Raw genomic sequence first — 16,731 nt, 5'->3', positions numbered from 1 at the left:
ACCAGTGTAGCTGTTCTTTCACAGCAACACAAGTCATTCCCCCTTCTCTCACAGGAGAACTCCCTCTCTAAACCCAGGTAGGATGATGCATTCCATTCTCCTTCCAAAAGTGCACCAATTTGCACCGAAAAATGGGGCAATTTTGAACTGTAAGCACTGAAATTCCATCAGATGCCTATTTATGCCCCTAAAAGGGAGGCAGGGAACCACCAGAAGGCAGAATCTGGGTATACAAATGGCATTCTTCAATTAAACTCCATGACACTGAATCATTTCAACAGCTGGCTCTACTCAGGGGTTTCTTCCCTTTAAATCCCTCTGGAGACCTGCAGGGAAGAGCTGGTTGAGCCTGGGACAGTGCCATCAATATACCTCTTTTTTTGCAGCTCAGTGTTAGCAGCATTCATTTCATCCAGGAGGTGCTCAGGAATTTGGTACCTCGGATTTCCTCGTGCTGCCACAAAGAATAAAAGGCTGGTTTGGCTTCAAATGTGGCTTGGCAAACAAGAAAATCAAGATGAAACATTACATTGAAAAAGCAACTATGTTCAGAATAGAGAAAATTCAACTGCAAGACGATACAAAGAACAAAAAAATAATTTAATTCTCCCAATCAATCCTGAAGGGAAATTAATATAAATGCCATGAGGGACAACTTGCATTTGTTTTGGATGTTCTGCTATTATTTGTGAAGCATACTTAAAAACCAATTAGTATCAGCTATAGCCAATTAACTGGCCACTAATTTCATTTAACCCTTTTTTTCCAAGGGATCACTGCAAGGAAAACTGGATCTCCAGTTCTTGGAAAAGGACAGAAAAGCCCAACAGCCTGAAAAACTGGCACAGCAGGAAGCCCCCAGGACATCAAGATGAGCTTTGTGTACCTTCAGGAGGTCTTTTCAACTGGGATTTTCGGTAAAACAGCATGTAGGCACTCTCTTTACCCTGGAATTGTTTCTCAATATCCTTCTCCTTGATGGGCTGGACTTTGGAATCGTTGAGATCAAACCAGTGGCCACCAGCAGAGGTGGCCCTCGGCCTCGGGGGGTTCTTCTCTGAGTTCCAGGGGACACCATTGCTCTGAGGAGGGCTCTGCAGAGCTTGGCCTGGAGAATCCAGCTCCACCAGGAGCTCGTGGGCTTCCTTCAGGCCAACCTTGTTGGCATCAGGGCTCAGCTGGAACACCTGGGGGTGATGCTGCAAATACTGAGAGGAAACAAGGGCAGGATGAAGACAATGAGTTTGAAATGCAGCAGCTGCTCCCCCCGAGCCATCCTCGAGCTGAGCCACAAACCCCCACAAACCCCATCCCTTCCACCTCCATTCCATGGGCCTTCCTCAGCCATTTCCTCAGTGGAGACAAGAAAACATGTGATTTTCTTACCACCCGACCTTTTCTGTCACACCAAGCACCCTCAAACCCCTCCACAAATCTACAAAACCAAATACAGAAATTAAACAACCCCCAACTAAACCTGAATCTCAGTTTCAATCAAAGATTCATTTGCTATTTCCAAAAGCTTAAAACAATTTCCAGTTATTTCAAGCATACTGATCAAGGTGCTCTGGGAGAGACCCAGCACTTGTCTTTGGCAATATTTTCGAGAGCACATCAAGTTGGGAATGTTTATTTAACACTGGGTTGCTCACAAATTGTTTCTATCCCTCTGCAAAAGGCTCGTATCCAGATTTCACACCCACATTTCCATAGTTACTGTGAAATTAGAGCAGGTAGCTCCATTCAAAAAAACCATGGAATTCCTACATAGCTACAACATAAATGCTGAAGTATTTTCCTTAAAGCTTTATAAAACACAGCAACCAACAGGAAAACAAGATTTTCCTGGAGTATTCATTTCATGGACATGCTGGAACCAACCAAAATTCCCCTTACAAACTTCTCCTTGCTAAGTCCAAGGCTCCATATTTTCAATCATCATCCAACTGACTCTTCAACAGGAATATAAATTATTACTATAAAGTTATCTCAACAGTAAAACCCAAACTACCACCCCTGTGAATACCTTTCTTAACGCTCCATATTGTTTCCTGTATTTCTTATTCCAGGACACCCCTTTTTTCTCCAATAATTTCTGCCCCAATTGATCCACGGGAATTTGCTTCGAGTCTTCCTGGAGAGAGACAAAAAACTGGGATAACAAAGGCTCCAAAAGTCAAGGGATCAGCACAAAGAAGCCAGTTTGGAAGTGCTCCCATCATTCCTGGTTTCTAATAAGCCAATTGAACATCACCTTTTACAACAGGTGTAGGGGGCAGCTTAAGAAATATTCAAAAAGGACCTTTTTCTATATGAAGAGAAACTATTACTGTCAAATTTCCTTTCCAGCCTCAATTCTTTTTTTTCAAGCCTCAATTTTTTTTTCCAAGCCTCAATTTCTTTCCAAGCCTCAATTTTTTTTTTTCCAGCCTCACATTTTTAAGTTTCAGTTGCTTCCCAGGGAGTTCAGAGGAGCTCTGGACACTCAAACCTGCCCACTCTTACACACACAAACCCCTTCCAGGCTCAAAAATCCAAGCAATAAGCCCCTTACATACCATACCTCTGCTAAAATCCCTTTTAAGACTGTCAGTGGATTCTCAGTCTCTTTGGAATTTTCAGCATCTCTTCCAGCCTTATCCTCAATCAGCTTTTCCTCTTCTTCCTGTGCAACAAAGAGAAGAGACTCACAGATGCTGTTGTACCACACACAACTGGGTTTGATTATTCTGTAGTAAAATTAGGAGGAAATTCTGATTAATTATCCTTCTTAAGGACATGAGACACTCTGAGCCTCATAACATATTAATTAGTTTGGCTGCTCATTCACACTTTTCCTGGAAAATAAGGCCTATAAAGCAAGGAAGGGAAAAAAAAAAACACCTTTAGGACTTACCTGTAGTTGCCAGTTTCCTAATTCATCCACATCTCTGATATAAACATGATAGTGTCCTCCATAGCAGCCACCTTTGTGTATAATAACAGAGAAGAGCTCATACATGTACTCTGAATCATCCATTTCAGGCTTTAAAAAGAGAAATAATAACAGTCACAAGGACACACATCAGTAAGTCTTGCACCCAAGGACAGTTTCACACCAGCACAGATTTCTCAGGGCCTGTTTTTTGCAGCTTGAAATGTGGTTTTTTTGGTGCTGGCAACACAGGGGAGGGTTGATATAAACCATGGAGCATAAATTCATGGAATGGGTTGGGTTGGGAGGGATTTGAAAGCCCTTCCACTAGCCCAGCTTGCTCCAAGCCCTGTCCAACCTGGCCTTGGACACTTCCAGGGATGGGGAGGCCACAACTTCTCTGTGTCACTAAGCAACCTTTTCACCAGGATTCTGACCAAAAGTGGGAATTCCAAATGGAAAATAACCAAATATTGATGCAAATAGAGCAGCTCAACCTGTTTGTGAACAGCCAGGCTTATTTTTAAGACAAGACAAAAAACAAGCTCCACTTAAAAACACTAAAATTGCCAAAAAAAACCCAAACAAACAAAACCTTCCTCAAATGCAACCACTGAGAAATCTCCAAGCTTGCATTGCAATAGTTCAATAAGGACAATGTGTGTTTCATCATTGTATATTATTTATTTGTTATTATTTAATATTATTTATTTAGTATTCTTTATTTAAATTTTTATTTCTCGCTATTCATTTACTATTGTTTATTTATTATATTTATTATTTAAAAATTTTGATTAGTATTATTTATTTACTTATTATTTTATTATTCTTATTATTAATTATTTATTTAAGTAGGGTCTTTAAGGATCCAAAATTGTCAGGAATTATTTATTTGTTATTATTTAATATAATTTATTTAGTATTCTTTATTTAAATTTTTATTTCTCGCTATTCATTTACTATTGTTTATTTATTATATTTATTATTTAAAAATTTTGATTAGTATTATTTATTTACTTATTATTTTATTATTCTTATTATTATTTATTTATGTAAGTAGGCTCTTTAAGGATCCAAAATTGTCAGGAATTATTTATTTGTTATTATTTAATATTATTTATTTAGTATTCTTTATTGAAATTTTTATTTATCGCTATTCATCTACTATTATTTATTATATTTATGATTTTAAAATTTTTTATAGTATTATTTAAAAATTTTTATTAGTATTTTTTTATTATTAGTAGTAGTAGTATTTATTTATGTAAGTGGGCCCTTTAAGGATCCAAAATTGTCAGGAAGTGATGGTATAACTCAATTTTAAATCAAAATCATATCTATGAATTCCAACACAGCTTCCTGAGAAAAATGGAATAACTGGGGGCACATAAAACATATACAGCTCAATTTATATCCATATGGTCAGACAATGACAATATAAAAACGAATTTCCATTTCCAGCTGATAAGTCTGGGAGTTTTCAAGGAAAGGGCAGATTGAGTTTTGCATAATTATTACACCCTTGGAGAGCTACAAACCATTCCCCCCCTCAGTTAGAAAGTGGTTTTTTGGACAAACCCTCGGAATCAGGGCCAGAAGAACCCCCCGAGCTTTCTCCACGCCCCACATGTGAGGTGTGGGTGCTCTGCTGAGGCTGCAGGGTTTGGAGAGCTGGCCCAGCACAAACCTGCTCACAGAAAGGCCTCAGGTCGATGTGCAGGGGGAAGGTGTAGCAGCTCGTCTCCTTGTACCTCTCGCACTTCTCAAAGTCGAAGTTGAACCTCAGCAGGGACACGGTGAGGAACGGCGGCAGCTTCCGCAGCTTGGCAGACTGGGAGGGAGCCAAGAGACAACTGTCAGCTCACAGGGAGAGCACAGCAGTGTTTCTACCCTCTGCACAACTCCTTTTCCAACTAAAGACACGGCCAGGGTGTTACAATTTAAAGTGCCTTCCCTAATCCTCAATTTCCCTACGTTCTGAAAGGAAGCCAGAGCCTTCCCCCCTGTTAAGCCCCATATCCTCCTGGACTGGTGATCTTGGTCCTGCTACAGAAAACAAAGGACATGGGGGAAATTCCGGTCAGTAATTCCATTTGCACAGCCACAGAACACTGGAAGTCTCCCTGATTTACACAGGAAAGCACCTTCCAGGCAGGAAAGCCAAGAGAATCCATTTTCATGAGGGGGAACATAAATCAAGACTGAACAACTTGGTGTGGGACACATCAAGAACCCTTGGGAGAAGCAAAACCAACCACCTCTGCATGCAAGTGTGCATTCAATGGCCACGTTCCTGAGCCTTTCCAATGTCTCCATCCAACTCTCATTTCCAGGAGAACCTCCCAGGAACACACACATGGCTCAACAAACCCCCTGAATTAGGTATTCTTGTTTTATCCATTGTCAAGACTATGTGGCAAAGCTTAGTGGAACAGGGATTCCAAAATCCCATGTTCTGCCAAGCTCGGTGTGAAATCAGATGGTGCCATTAAATTTTGGTCAAGTCCTGCAACAGGAAACAAAAAAGGAGGGAGAGCCACATCCAGAGAGCCCCAGAGTACAAAGGGATGTGCTGCTCCAACATCCCTCCTCCACGCTGCAGCCTTCCAGCACAGCCTGACATCCCCAGCTATGGGATTTCCTACCAAAATCCAGCGTTCCAACTCTCCTCCTGCAGGGATGAGCACCTTTGAGAGGCACACAACTGTTCCCCTGCACTCCCTTGAACCCAGCAAAGTTTAATCCAACCAGCATGTGAGGCATGGCCAAGTGTTCCCGAGCTCCCCAGGCACTGATTAACTTGGCCTGCCCTCAGCTTCCCTTTGGAATGCTCCCTCCCACATCCAGCTGTAGGGTTTCGATTGCACAAGGAGCTTTGCTGTTGGCAAGAGGGCAGAATGCACCAACAAAAACACAAAACATTTCCTTCACAAAACACAGAGCAACAGTTCCCACTTCCCTGTGCAGAGCAACTTCTGCTCATTGGTTTTCTCTCCCATTCGGGTTCTTCGGGAGAGAATTTCCACGGTTTTCCTCATTACATGGATCTGTGTTTTCTCTTTATGCTTCTTGACACAGTTGCTCAGGTTTCATAGAATCATGGAATGGTTTGGGTTGGGAGAGACCTTACAGCTCATCTCATTCCACTCCCTGCCATGGGCAGGGACACCTTCCACTAGCCCAGGGTACTCCAACCTGGCCTTGGACACTTCCAGAGATCCAGGGGCAGCCACAGCTTCTCTGGGCAACCTGTGCCAGGGCCTCCCCACCCTCCCAGGGAAGAATTCCTTCCCAATATCCCATCTAACCCTGCCCTGTGGCAGTGGGAAGCCATTCCCCCTTGTCCTGGCACTCCAGTCTCTCTCCATCTTTCTTGTGGGCTCCCTTCAGGCACTGGAAGGCCCCAGTCAGGTCACCCCAAAGCTTCTTTTCTCCCAGCTGGACAATCCCAGCTCTCCCAGAACTTCCTCAGAGGAGAGCTGCCCCATCCCTCTGACCATCCTGGTGCCTCCTCTGGACTTGCTCCAGCACGTCCATGTCCTTCCATTACTGGAGACCCCAGAGCTGGAGTCTCCATCCAAGCAAACTGAGCTCTGAGAGTCCCCAGTCCTTCAAAGTTACCTTTGAAGCTTCAACAAGTTTATCACAGGCTCCACACCGATACAAGTTGTCATTTTCAAAGTATTCTTCTTCCACATACATGTTCCACAGGGCCTCCTCCAAGCCAGCAACACCTTTGACTGCCACCGTGAGGTCTAAGAAATCTTCCTATGCAGAAAGGACAACAAAAAAGGAGCTATTGAAGTGGTGTAAGTCCATGGGACAGTAGAAGGATCCTCATTCCCATCACCACAGCAGATGGAAATGTTCGCTGCTGACGGGGAAAGACCATCAGAGAAGAGAAATTAATTTTTACACCCCAATTTTTTTGGAGCATCAAAGACTGTAAATATACATTTTGCTGTTGTTAGAGAGCTGAGCAGTGAGGTAACTGCATCTCCCAAAGGCTCAGAGGAGACAGGAACATTTGGGTTTTTTCCCCTCTGAGGGAGGTGGTTTGGAAAACACAGCCAAGACTTCAAGTCTCGATTCAACAAGGACACAAGAAAATATGAGATTTCTTTTCTTTTGGACTTAAAAAAAAATAATAATATTGGAAGTACCTTCATCACACTGTGGTGGAAAATGCCCCTGCTTTACCTGTCTCTCACTGACATTCTTGCACTCCTTGCACACAATGTGGTTGACAACAATCCCGTGGTACAGTCGGTTGATGAGGTCATGGCCTGATGTCCCCACCAGGGAGGTCTCCAGAGCACTGAACAGGATCCTGTTCAACTCCTGCACATCGTGTTGCCTCATCTCCTGCCCCAGGAAACAGGGAGAAATCAAACAGCGCTCTTTGCTCTGCTAATTCCTTAAAAACAGCATTTATCAAGTGTCACAGAGCTGCCTCTGACTCCTCACAGGTTACCCCCTGAGGAGTAAAATACCACATTTATTACTGTTCTTGAGAGGGTTACGCTGAGTAGCTCCAAGTACATCACCTACAACCCACATACGACACTCCCACTTGGGAAGAACCCCGGAATGGTTGTGGTTGGGAGGGATTTTAAAGCTCATCCCATTCCATCCCCTGCCATGGGCAGGGACACCTTCCATTAGCCCAGGGTGCTCCAATCTAGCCTTGGACACTTCCAGGGATGGGGCAGCCACAGCTTCTCTGGGAATTCCATCCTACCCCCTCTCCACCCTCCCAGGGAAGAATTCCTTCCCAATATCCCACCTAACCCTGCCCTGTGGCAGTTTGAAGCCATTCCCCCTTGTCCTGGCACTAAACTCTAGGACAAGTGACACACTTCCACTTGGGTAAGAATCTGAGTATTTGAGGACACTGCCAGAAAACATTCCTGTAAAAACCAAGGAAAAGCTCCTGGAGTTGTATCAAAGAGAACAACCATCTTCTGCAGCTTCCTGTGAACTGGCATGGAGTTTGTGTGGAGAGCCAACAACAGCTGACCCAGTCCAAGGTCATCTACACAGCCTGAAGGATTTTAAGATGTGTCTTAAAGGTCAAACTCCAAGAAAAAAACCAAACAAACTCTCCATTGAGGAAAACAAGTTTCCAAGGGCTGGAGATTTGCACCTCATGGCTGTTCCAGCCAAAGCTCTCGGTGAGGTCTGTGGTGGATGCAGCCTGTTGGTCCAAGAGCAGGAGCTGAGCAAACAACCTCTGGAGCTGCAATGGAATTATTCGAACCTGGGAACAAAACCCACAAAACACACCCAAAACAGGTCAGAAAGGGTCATTAAGATCATTTAAATCACAGTAATTTAGCACAAAATTTGTAACAAACTATCGCTGTCTGTGGCTTTCATAACAGAGGTGACCTGATTCACACCAGAACAGCAGTGACACTTTGTTCCCAAAAATCTACAGTCCAATCAAATCATGGAATGGCTTGGGTTGGAAGGGATCTTAAAGAACAGCTCATTCCATGGGCAGGGACACCTTCCGCTAGCCCAGGTTGCTCCAACCTGGCCTTGGACACTTCCAGGGATGGGGCAGCCACAGCTTCTCTGGGAATTCCATCCCAGCCCCTCACCACCCTCACAGCCAACAATTCCTTCCCAATATCCCATCTAACCCTGCCCTGTGGCAGTGGGAAGCCATTCCCCCTTGTCCTGTCCCTCCATCCCTTGTCCCCAGTCCCTCTCCAGCTCTCCTGGAGCCCCTTTAGGCCCTGGAAGGAGCTCTCAGCTCTCCCTGGAGCCTTCTCTTCTCCAGGGGAACCCCCCCAGCTCTCCCAGCCTGGCTCCAGAGCAGAGGGGCTCCAGCCCTGGGAGCATCTCTGTGGCCTCCTCTGGACTCATTCCAAGATATTTCCTGTGTTGGGTCACACCAACAGAGCCATGGAACACACCTTTAGTGATAACCAAAACTCTCCCATCACCACAGTAAAAAAAGAACAACTTTTCCTGATATTATTCCTGACACTAATCCCTAAAAACTCAGCTCCAACACACCCTGATCCACCGATTTCCACGTGATGTGGAGGAACAAGATGGGAAGGAGAACGTTTCAGCAGAGATGGATTCAATATCTGATCCCTGAAGGAAAACCTTCTGGCACTGGACACTTGGAACTGTGTGAAAAATCCAGCATCACCCAACCCAAACTGCTTTTTGGGGTTAAATCTGGGCCTTCCCTCCTCCTCACAACAAAGGGCACGGGAATTGAAACAAAATTCCTCCAACTCAACCCTGAGAGGTGACTAAAAAATTCCCAATACCTTTGCATCTGGTTTCCTGTTGTCATCCAGAGTGCCGAGTTCCTCAGGTCCCAGAGAAAACAAGGCCTCTGGAATGGGAAAGAAAAACATCTCTTTAAAAAACACAACATCTGGGGAAAAGGGGACAAGGGGGGAAAAGGGACAAGGGAGAGAAAGGCAGGAGAGAAGGACTGGCAAATATCTTTTTCAGGAATTGTAGTGATGGGATTAATAAAATTACCAACTCCAGACAGCAATAACCTCATTTATTTACACAAGTTGCAACTTGTAAGAAAACTCAATGTTTCTAATACTTAAATTTTGTGCCAAACTCGTTTTACAGCCCAACATCCTGGAATAATTTACTGGAAGTGAACTGTTCCTGAAAACCATCTTGAGTTCCCTGTGTTTCATAAATATCCAGCCATGAAAGTCTCCCTAAAATATCGCCCCAAATATGATTTTAAAGGTGGTTTTGAAGCCTTTACCTCTAAATTCTGGTGTGAAAAGCAGAGTCTGCAGCAGGGAATTGAGGTAGCAGGTCCCACCCTGGTTTTTGATCCCGCTGAGGTTGGTGAAATCCCTGGGAGCTGGAGGTTCACACTCTCTGGGCTTTGATGTCTTCCCTTTTCCCCAGTGATTGTTGGAAATGAAGGAAAAATCCTCGTCAAATAAGTCCCCAAACATTGTGAAGGCAAAAGAGGCCTTGGAAAAAAAAAATTGCAACAGGAGTTATTTGTTATTAAAAGGGCAATTGAACCCATTCAAATCCTAAAAAATAAACCTATGTTTGTATCTGTTTTCCATTTTATTCTAAAAATCCACGTCAGATCCATGCAAAAAAATGTAAATTAGTGTAACAAAAAAGGGGGAATTAAAAGCATTTCTGTTCCCACGGGTCTGAACAGAACCAAACACATCCCAATTCAGTTTGGCCCCAGCAAAAAGCACAAGTATAGCAAAATAAATAAGCCCTTTTAAACATCCAGGATTAAGGAGTGCTCAAGTTTCCTGCAAGGAAAAACATGGAAGGCCTCTCCAGCTCCTCCAAATCCCTCAGAAATCCACATGCACCTGTAGCCTGCCTCTGGAATTGGCCAGTTCACATGGGGAGAGTGGAACAAACAGTCAAAAATCCAGTGATGCTGTAAGGAAATTATATATTTGCTTCCAGCTGTTTGAGTCAGAAACTCATTGGTGACTAATTTTTCTTATGGGATTCTTTTTGGAAGCATCTCAGCTTCCAAAACTTGCTCCTTTTGTTCTGGATTTGTCAGCCCACAATTCTCTTTGGTGTGTGAAGCACCAGCAGTGAGTAATCCCTGAGTTATTCTGGAGCAGGGAATAACCATTCCCTAATTTACCTTCAGCCCACGTGAAGTTTGACACACCTTGACCATATTCCACCTCTTCCAAAAGGTTCCAGAGAGCTGGATTTAACCTACAACTGGACTTGTCTCCTACCTTAATAATTAATCTTTAATTTAATCCACCTCCTCCTCACCCTTTAAACTTCTCCTTTACCTCGTTGAGAGCATAAAGACTTCAAAGGCCAGGCTGGAGCAACCTGGGCTAGTGAAAGGTGTGATGATCTTTAAGGTCCCTTCCCACCCAAACCATTCCATGCTCCAGCCCATTTCAGCCCTTCCCACAGAAGTGTTTAGGGAAAAGCTCTGCTGGGAACAGCTCTGCTCATTCTGGAATGTTCTTTCAGCTCTTCATCCAAGAGAAATCCCCCTACAAACCCTCACAGAATAAAACAATGTGGCTGGAGACACTTTCTGATGAAAACAGAGAGGGAACAAATCCCTTCCAGAGCTTTGCATCGGCTCTTATCCCAGGACTGCCTTAAAACCTCTGGAAAGGCCCTGCCTCCTGAGCTTCCAGAGGCAGTTCCTAGGTTTGGAACTCCTTCCAAAGTGTCCCACAGCCCTCATTCCTTTTTCCAGTCGGGCGTGTTGCACTTCAGCCCCTGTTCTCCTGATCTGAATCTCCAGCAGCTCATTCCCAAGAGGAATGTTCAACCAATCAGGCACAACTCCAGGAGACACCCCCACCCACCACTCCAGGGAAGCACTTCAGTGCCAAATCCTCCCTCGCTCCTTATTTCTGGAGCCTCCAAGCACTGCTGCTGGCAGCCTCCTTCCTTGGATCCACACAGGAATATGGATTAGAAGGAATTCTGGAGGAGGTCTCTGGTCCAAAGCAGGGCCAGCTTAGAGCACACCGTGTGCCACTGCCAAGGCTGGAATAAATCCATGGCAGGAGATCCCAAACCCATGAAAGGGATCCCCAAAGCTCTCCAATAAATCCAGGAAGGAGATCCCATACCCTTCTAATAAGTCCATGACCAGAGAACCTAAAAATCCCTCTGGTAAATCCATAAAAAGAAATCCCCAAACCTCTCTGAGAAATCCATGACAGGAGATCCCAAAATCCCTCCAACAAACCCAGGACAGAAGATCCCAAAATCCCTCCAATAAACCCACGACAGGAGATCCCAAACCCATGGCAGGAGGTGACAAAACCCATGAAAACCATCCCAAACCCCTCTAATAAATCCCTAACAGGAGATCCAAAACCGTCTGATAAACCCATGACAGGAGATCCCAAACACATGAAAGGGATACTCAAACCCCTCGAGTAAATCCATGGCAGGAGATCCCAAATCCATGACAGGAGATCCCAAACTCCTCTGAGAAATGGGATCCTCAATTCCCTCTAATAAACCCATGACAGGAGATCCCCAAACACACGACAGGAGGTCTCAAAACCCATGAAAGGGATCCCCTAACCCCTCTAATAAACCCATGCCAGGAGACATCAACCCCCCCAATAACCCCACGACAGGAGATCCCCCAAACCCCTCAATAACCCCATTCCAGGAGATCCCAACCCCCTGCAACAACCCCAAACCAGAAGATGCCAGAGCCCTGTACCAAGGCTGTGCCAGGAGATCCTAAAGCCCCGCACTAATGCCGCGATAACCCCCAAAAGGCGGCCCTGCCCCGTCACTGACCGTGCCCAGCGCGGCCCTACAGCCCCGGCCCCGCGGCCGCCGCCATCTTTATGGGGGGGCGCCGCGCGGGGCACGCCGGGAAACGGCGGCCGCAAGGGCCTGCTGGGAGTTGTAGTTCTGGGATGGCCGCGGGGCGCGCATGGGAGTTGTAGTTTGGTGGCGAGAGCGGGACACCGTGTCCAGGGAATCTGGGGATACCCCGTCCCTGGAAGTGTTCAATGACAGGATGGGGCTTGGAGCAACCTGGGAGACTGAGAGGTGCATGGCGGGGCTTGGAAACTCCTGCCATGGGTTTTTTAGAGGGGTTTGGGATTTCCTGTCATGGATTTATCAGAGGGGTTTGGGATTTCCTGTCATGGATTTATCAGAGGGGTTTTGGAGTCTCCTGCCATGGATTTATCAGAGGGGTTTGGGATCCCCTGTCCTGGATTTATTCCACCTTGGCAGCTGTGTTGTGCCTGCCCCAGTAATGCCCTCCCGAGCTCACAAGGACCCAGACTGATCCCACCAGAATCCCAGAACCATCAGGGTGGGAAGAGACCTCCAAGATCATTCAGTGCCACCATCCCCCCACCCCTGAACCTTGTCCCCAGGGGCCACTGCCAGGAGCCTCCTGAACACTTCCAGAGATGGCAACTCCACCCTCTCTCTGGGCAACTCCTGTGAAAAAAGCAGCTCACAGTGAAAAAGCAATGTCTGGTATCCAACCTGACCCTCCCCTGGCACAATTCAAGGACATTTCCTCTCGTCCTGTCACTTGGGATGTGCTGGAAGAGCCCAATCCCCCCCAGCTCCCCCCTCCTGTCAGGGGGTTGCAGAGCCAGAAGGTCCCCCCTGAGCCTCCTTTTCTCCAGGCTGAGCCCTCCCAGCTCCCTCAGCTGCTCCTGCTGCTCCAGCCCCTTCCCAGCTCCATTCCCTTCCTTGGACATGCTCCAGCCCCTCAATGTCCTTTTTGCCCTCCCAGCACAGCCCTTCTCCCTTGGGATTGTCAATTCATCCCCTGAGGTCCACGACTTCTTACCCAAATCTCACGTTCCCACTGTCCCCTCGCTCACATGTGAGCAGCGAGCGACCCTTATCTCGCCCTGCCTTGAACCCAGTGAGGTTTAACTCATCCATAAAACCTTGTTGGGACAACCAATCCAAGGGAGGGAGTCTCTGGAAAGCTCCCAATGCCACCAAGGTACTGATTAACTTCTCCCAGCCCGGCCTTGCCTTTGCACCCACCCCTCACCTTAAGGGAGCCACGAGGTTGGCTTGGAAAATTCATCCCACAGCAGAAAGGAGGGAAGGGCAGGACATTCCCTCTTCAGCAAAGAAGCGCATTCCCTCTTTACAAAATATATAAATTAGCTCTTTTTGTGAGAAAATGCTGTTTCTTAAACTGGTCATCTTCCCAATGACCACAAAATTCAAGTATTTTCTGTTCTGACAAAAACCTGCTGTCTGCCACTTTTCCACTAGTTTCTCCCCACAGAGAAATAATTCCAGGCACTGGTAAAATGGGGGGGGGAAATAAGGAAAGGATGAGGAAAACAATATGCAATATATAATTATATCTTAGTGTATTGAATGAGGGAAGAGAAGTTGTGTGCCTGAGGGACAGCTGTGGCTCTAAAAATCTCAGGTTGTGTTCTTTTCCCATGTTATTTAGTCATTAGTTTGGCCATCAGTGACATCAAAAGCAATGGGGTGAGGCTGAAAAATCGTGTTTGTGCTGAAGCTGCTGGGTAACTAAGCCAGGCCTGACCCCTGGGCTCACTCCTGGGTCGCTGGTGGTTGTTAAAACACCATCAGAGTGTGTTCTAGGCCTGGTAGGGAGAAGTTTTCAACCAGCTGTGAAACGACTGTGTAAAGCAAGAACTTGGGCTTCACCTTCACAGATCTGTCCCTCAGCTGCCACCTCCGCCCCTCGCCCCCTGGGGAGATTCCCGCCTGCTCGGGAAAGTTGGTTCATCCTCCTTTTCCCCTTCTCCTGAGGGTCTCCCGCTGTGTCCTCAGAGGAATGATCTGAACATCCACCAATCCACCCACAAGGAGGCTCTTTGCCTTTGCTGCTGTGCTGGTGGAGTTGTGTACACTGGGATCTCCTGCCTTCGTGGAATTTGCCTTCCTGAGAGACAAGTCCTGAGAGATCTGACAGCACCTTGAGGAGCTAATTCCCCATTAACACCAAGGAACTGACTCAGCACACAAAAGGGTTACAATTTGACTTCCAAGAGAAAACATGAAAAAATAAACCACTCACAATCCAAAGCAGTGAATTATTAACTACGGGATTATCTCAAAGTACAGGGCAACACCCATCATTTTCCTTCAAAAGCATCTTCCAGCCACAGCCTGCAGGAGAAGCCTCTCCCACGGCCACGGGAACATGGCTCGGAGGCTCTGCTGTGCCTGGATTTTCCTCCTCCTCCTCCTCCTGCCCGGCCCCGCAGCCGGAGGGAAGCTGCTGGTGGTGCCCATGGTGGGGAGCCACTGGCTGAGCATGCAGGAGGTGGTGGAGAAGCTCAGCCAGCGGGGCCATGAGGTGGTGGTGCTGATGCCAGAGGTGAGCTGGCACATGAAGGCCTCGCAGGCCTATGAGGTGCTCACGTACCCGGTGACACAGACCCTGGAGGAGCTGGACGGCTCCTTCAACGACTTCGTGGCCGTTCACCTGAAGGGCCTCCCCTTCCCCCTGAATGTCCTGGACATCTACAAGAGCTACGTGCATGTCTTCAACACCTTCTTTGGCCAGTGCAAGGACCTGTTCCGCAACCAGGAGACCCTGAAGGCGCTGAACCAGAGCGGGTTCGACGCCATCCTGACAGACCCCTTCTTCATGTGTGGGCCGACACTCGCCCACTACCTCTCGCTCCCCTTCGTGTTCTTCATGAGAGGCTTCGGCTGCAACCTCCACTTTGAAGCCCCACAGGCCCCAAGCCCCCTGTCCTACATCCCGAGGCTGTTCACCTTCAACTCGGACCGCATGACTTTCTTCCAGAGGGTGGAAAACGCCCTGATGTCCCTCCTGGAGCTCAAGTATTGTGATGGTTACTACAACGAAGCACTGAAGTTGTCCTCAGAAGTCCTGCAGAGGGACGTGTCCCTCACAGACCTGGTGCACTCTGCTTCCATCTGGCTGATGAGGTTTGACTTCGTGTTCGAGTATGTCAGGCCTGTGATGCCCAACATGGTCTTCATCGGAGGAATAAACTGTGCTAAGGAGAAACCACTGCCTAAGGTAATGTTCCTTTTCCTTCCTCCTTTCCTTCCTTTTCCACATTTTCCAGTGAAAATTCTTTACTTTGTTTCGGGAAGTTTATCGCTATTGATTATTTTTATTTCTGGGAATGATTTAAAACAACCAGCTTTTGGCAGCTGTTTTCCACAGGCTGAAATCAAATCACCTGGAGAGAGACTTCCTTGAATTAATGAGGATTTTCTCACAAAACCAGGGATTTCATCTGCCAGCTACAAATTACTGCCCTCAGTGAATGTGTATTATTTGCCAAGCAGATCCAGTTTGGATTTCATTTTAATGGAATCTGACATATAGTTCTGTAATCTGACCAAAAACCCGAAGGCCACGCTCTGGGAGTCATATTTGGGTTTTAACTCCAGGCTCTGCAACATCAGTTAATTTGCTTTGGTTGCACTTTCATACTATTTAGTTCCCAAATTGCCTGTCTGTGTTAAGTTATTCCTGTTTGGCGTCGTAGAACATACAAGTCATGTTGAAATGGGAAGAAATAACCCACAATAGTGTATTTGGGGAATGCAAAACTGAGCTTTTCACAGCTATTTCTTGAGATTTGCTTTCACCGGAATTGTTCTGCAGGGTTTTCAAAGCCGAGCTAGAAATTTAAAGCTATTTTTGATAGTTACGATGTAGTCTCTGAAATAAGAACATTATTTTTCTCCAGGACACAAATCTCTTCCCTAGGAAATTACTCCTTCCCTTCTGAATTGTGGTCACACAACATCCCTGCACAGTCTTTGAGCTGAAGGGGTGGTTTTTTGCTTTCTTCTTCCCGATTTCTTTCATGCTCTTTGACAGGCTTATGCAGAGCCCACTAAACCTGATAAATAAGAATAAACTTGACAAATAAGAAGAACATTATAAACTAGAATATTAGAATAATACTGTAGCTAAGGCATTCTTTCACTTAAGACTCAAAGAGGAGCACTAGTTTGAGATTTAAGAGGCAAATTCTTGCTGTTTGCATGACATTTACTTTATGTGTTGAGGATCTTAGAGCTGCAAAGACTTTGTACGTTTGCTACAGGGGCAGAGCCATCCTGCCCTCATTTTCTACAGAATGCCACCTTCTGTCTTCACACACTCAGCAGGTGAAAATCACATGTTCCAGACCTGGCAAAACCTTGTGTATTCCTCCTCTCTGCCTTTGTTAGCCCTCTTTTGTGCAGACAGCAGAGGAATTGCTCCTATTTCACTTGGAATAGGGCTCAGCAAGGAGGCAGAAATGCAGCAGAGAGTAAACAAGTGTGAAGTGAATCAGAGGGGAGGGGGAAAAAAATCT

The 16,731-nt window shown here is 46.1% G+C and overlaps 2 protein-coding genes across 6 annotated transcripts in view; one reads left to right on the top strand and one right to left on the bottom strand.

Annotated features, from left to right (window-relative positions):
* Nucleotides 1–12,310, bottom strand: part of USP40 (ubiquitin specific peptidase 40) — a 29,364-nt gene extending 17,054 nt beyond the window's left edge. For 2 of the 5 annotated variants that reach the window (XR_010431806.1, XM_064660203.1), the window contains exons 1-12: nucleotides 12,206–12,310; nucleotides 9,675–9,891; nucleotides 9,208–9,275; nucleotides 8,061–8,174; nucleotides 7,115–7,279; nucleotides 6,536–6,682; nucleotides 4,602–4,745; nucleotides 2,897–3,025; nucleotides 2,564–2,665; nucleotides 2,027–2,134; nucleotides 887–1,208; nucleotides 373–454 (exon numbers count right to left, since the gene is read on the bottom strand). Coding sequence is in view for 4 of the 5 variants with exons in the window: in XM_064660203.1 (XP_064516273.1) it covers nucleotides 373–454; nucleotides 887–1,208; nucleotides 2,027–2,134; nucleotides 2,564–2,665; nucleotides 2,897–3,025; nucleotides 4,602–4,745; nucleotides 6,536–6,682; nucleotides 7,115–7,279; nucleotides 8,061–8,174; nucleotides 9,208–9,275; nucleotides 9,675–9,873 (1,580 nt within the window). In the remaining variant the exon portion in view is untranslated. Of the gene's footprint in view, nucleotides 1–372; nucleotides 496–886; nucleotides 1,209–2,026; nucleotides 2,135–2,558; nucleotides 2,666–2,896; nucleotides 3,026–4,601; nucleotides 4,746–6,535; nucleotides 6,683–7,114; nucleotides 7,280–8,060; nucleotides 8,175–9,207; nucleotides 9,276–9,674; nucleotides 9,892–12,205 lie in introns of those variants that run through there. The other 3 variants (XM_064660201.1, XM_064660204.1, XM_064660205.1) reach the window with 3 other exon arrangements.
* Nucleotides 12,311–14,495: 2,185 nt separating this feature from the next.
* Nucleotides 14,496–16,731, top strand: part of LOC135416902 (UDP-glucuronosyltransferase 1A1-like) — a 57,386-nt gene continuing 55,150 nt past the window's right edge. Inside the window, exon 1 of the mRNA XM_064660226.1 lies at nucleotides 14,496–15,431. Within this exon, the coding sequence (XP_064516296.1) occupies nucleotides 14,580–15,431 (852 nt within the window). The 5' untranslated portion in view covers nucleotides 14,496–14,579. The remainder of the gene's footprint in view (nucleotides 15,432–16,731) is intronic.

Source organism: Pseudopipra pipra, chromosome 7, assembly GCF_036250125.1.
Source record: "Pseudopipra pipra isolate bDixPip1 chromosome 7, bDixPip1.hap1, whole genome shotgun sequence".
Taxonomy (NCBI): Eukaryota; Metazoa; Chordata; class Aves; order Passeriformes; family Pipridae; genus Pseudopipra; species Pseudopipra pipra.
Note: the sequence above shows the minus strand (reverse complement) of the source record. Positions and strands in the feature narration are given on the sequence as shown.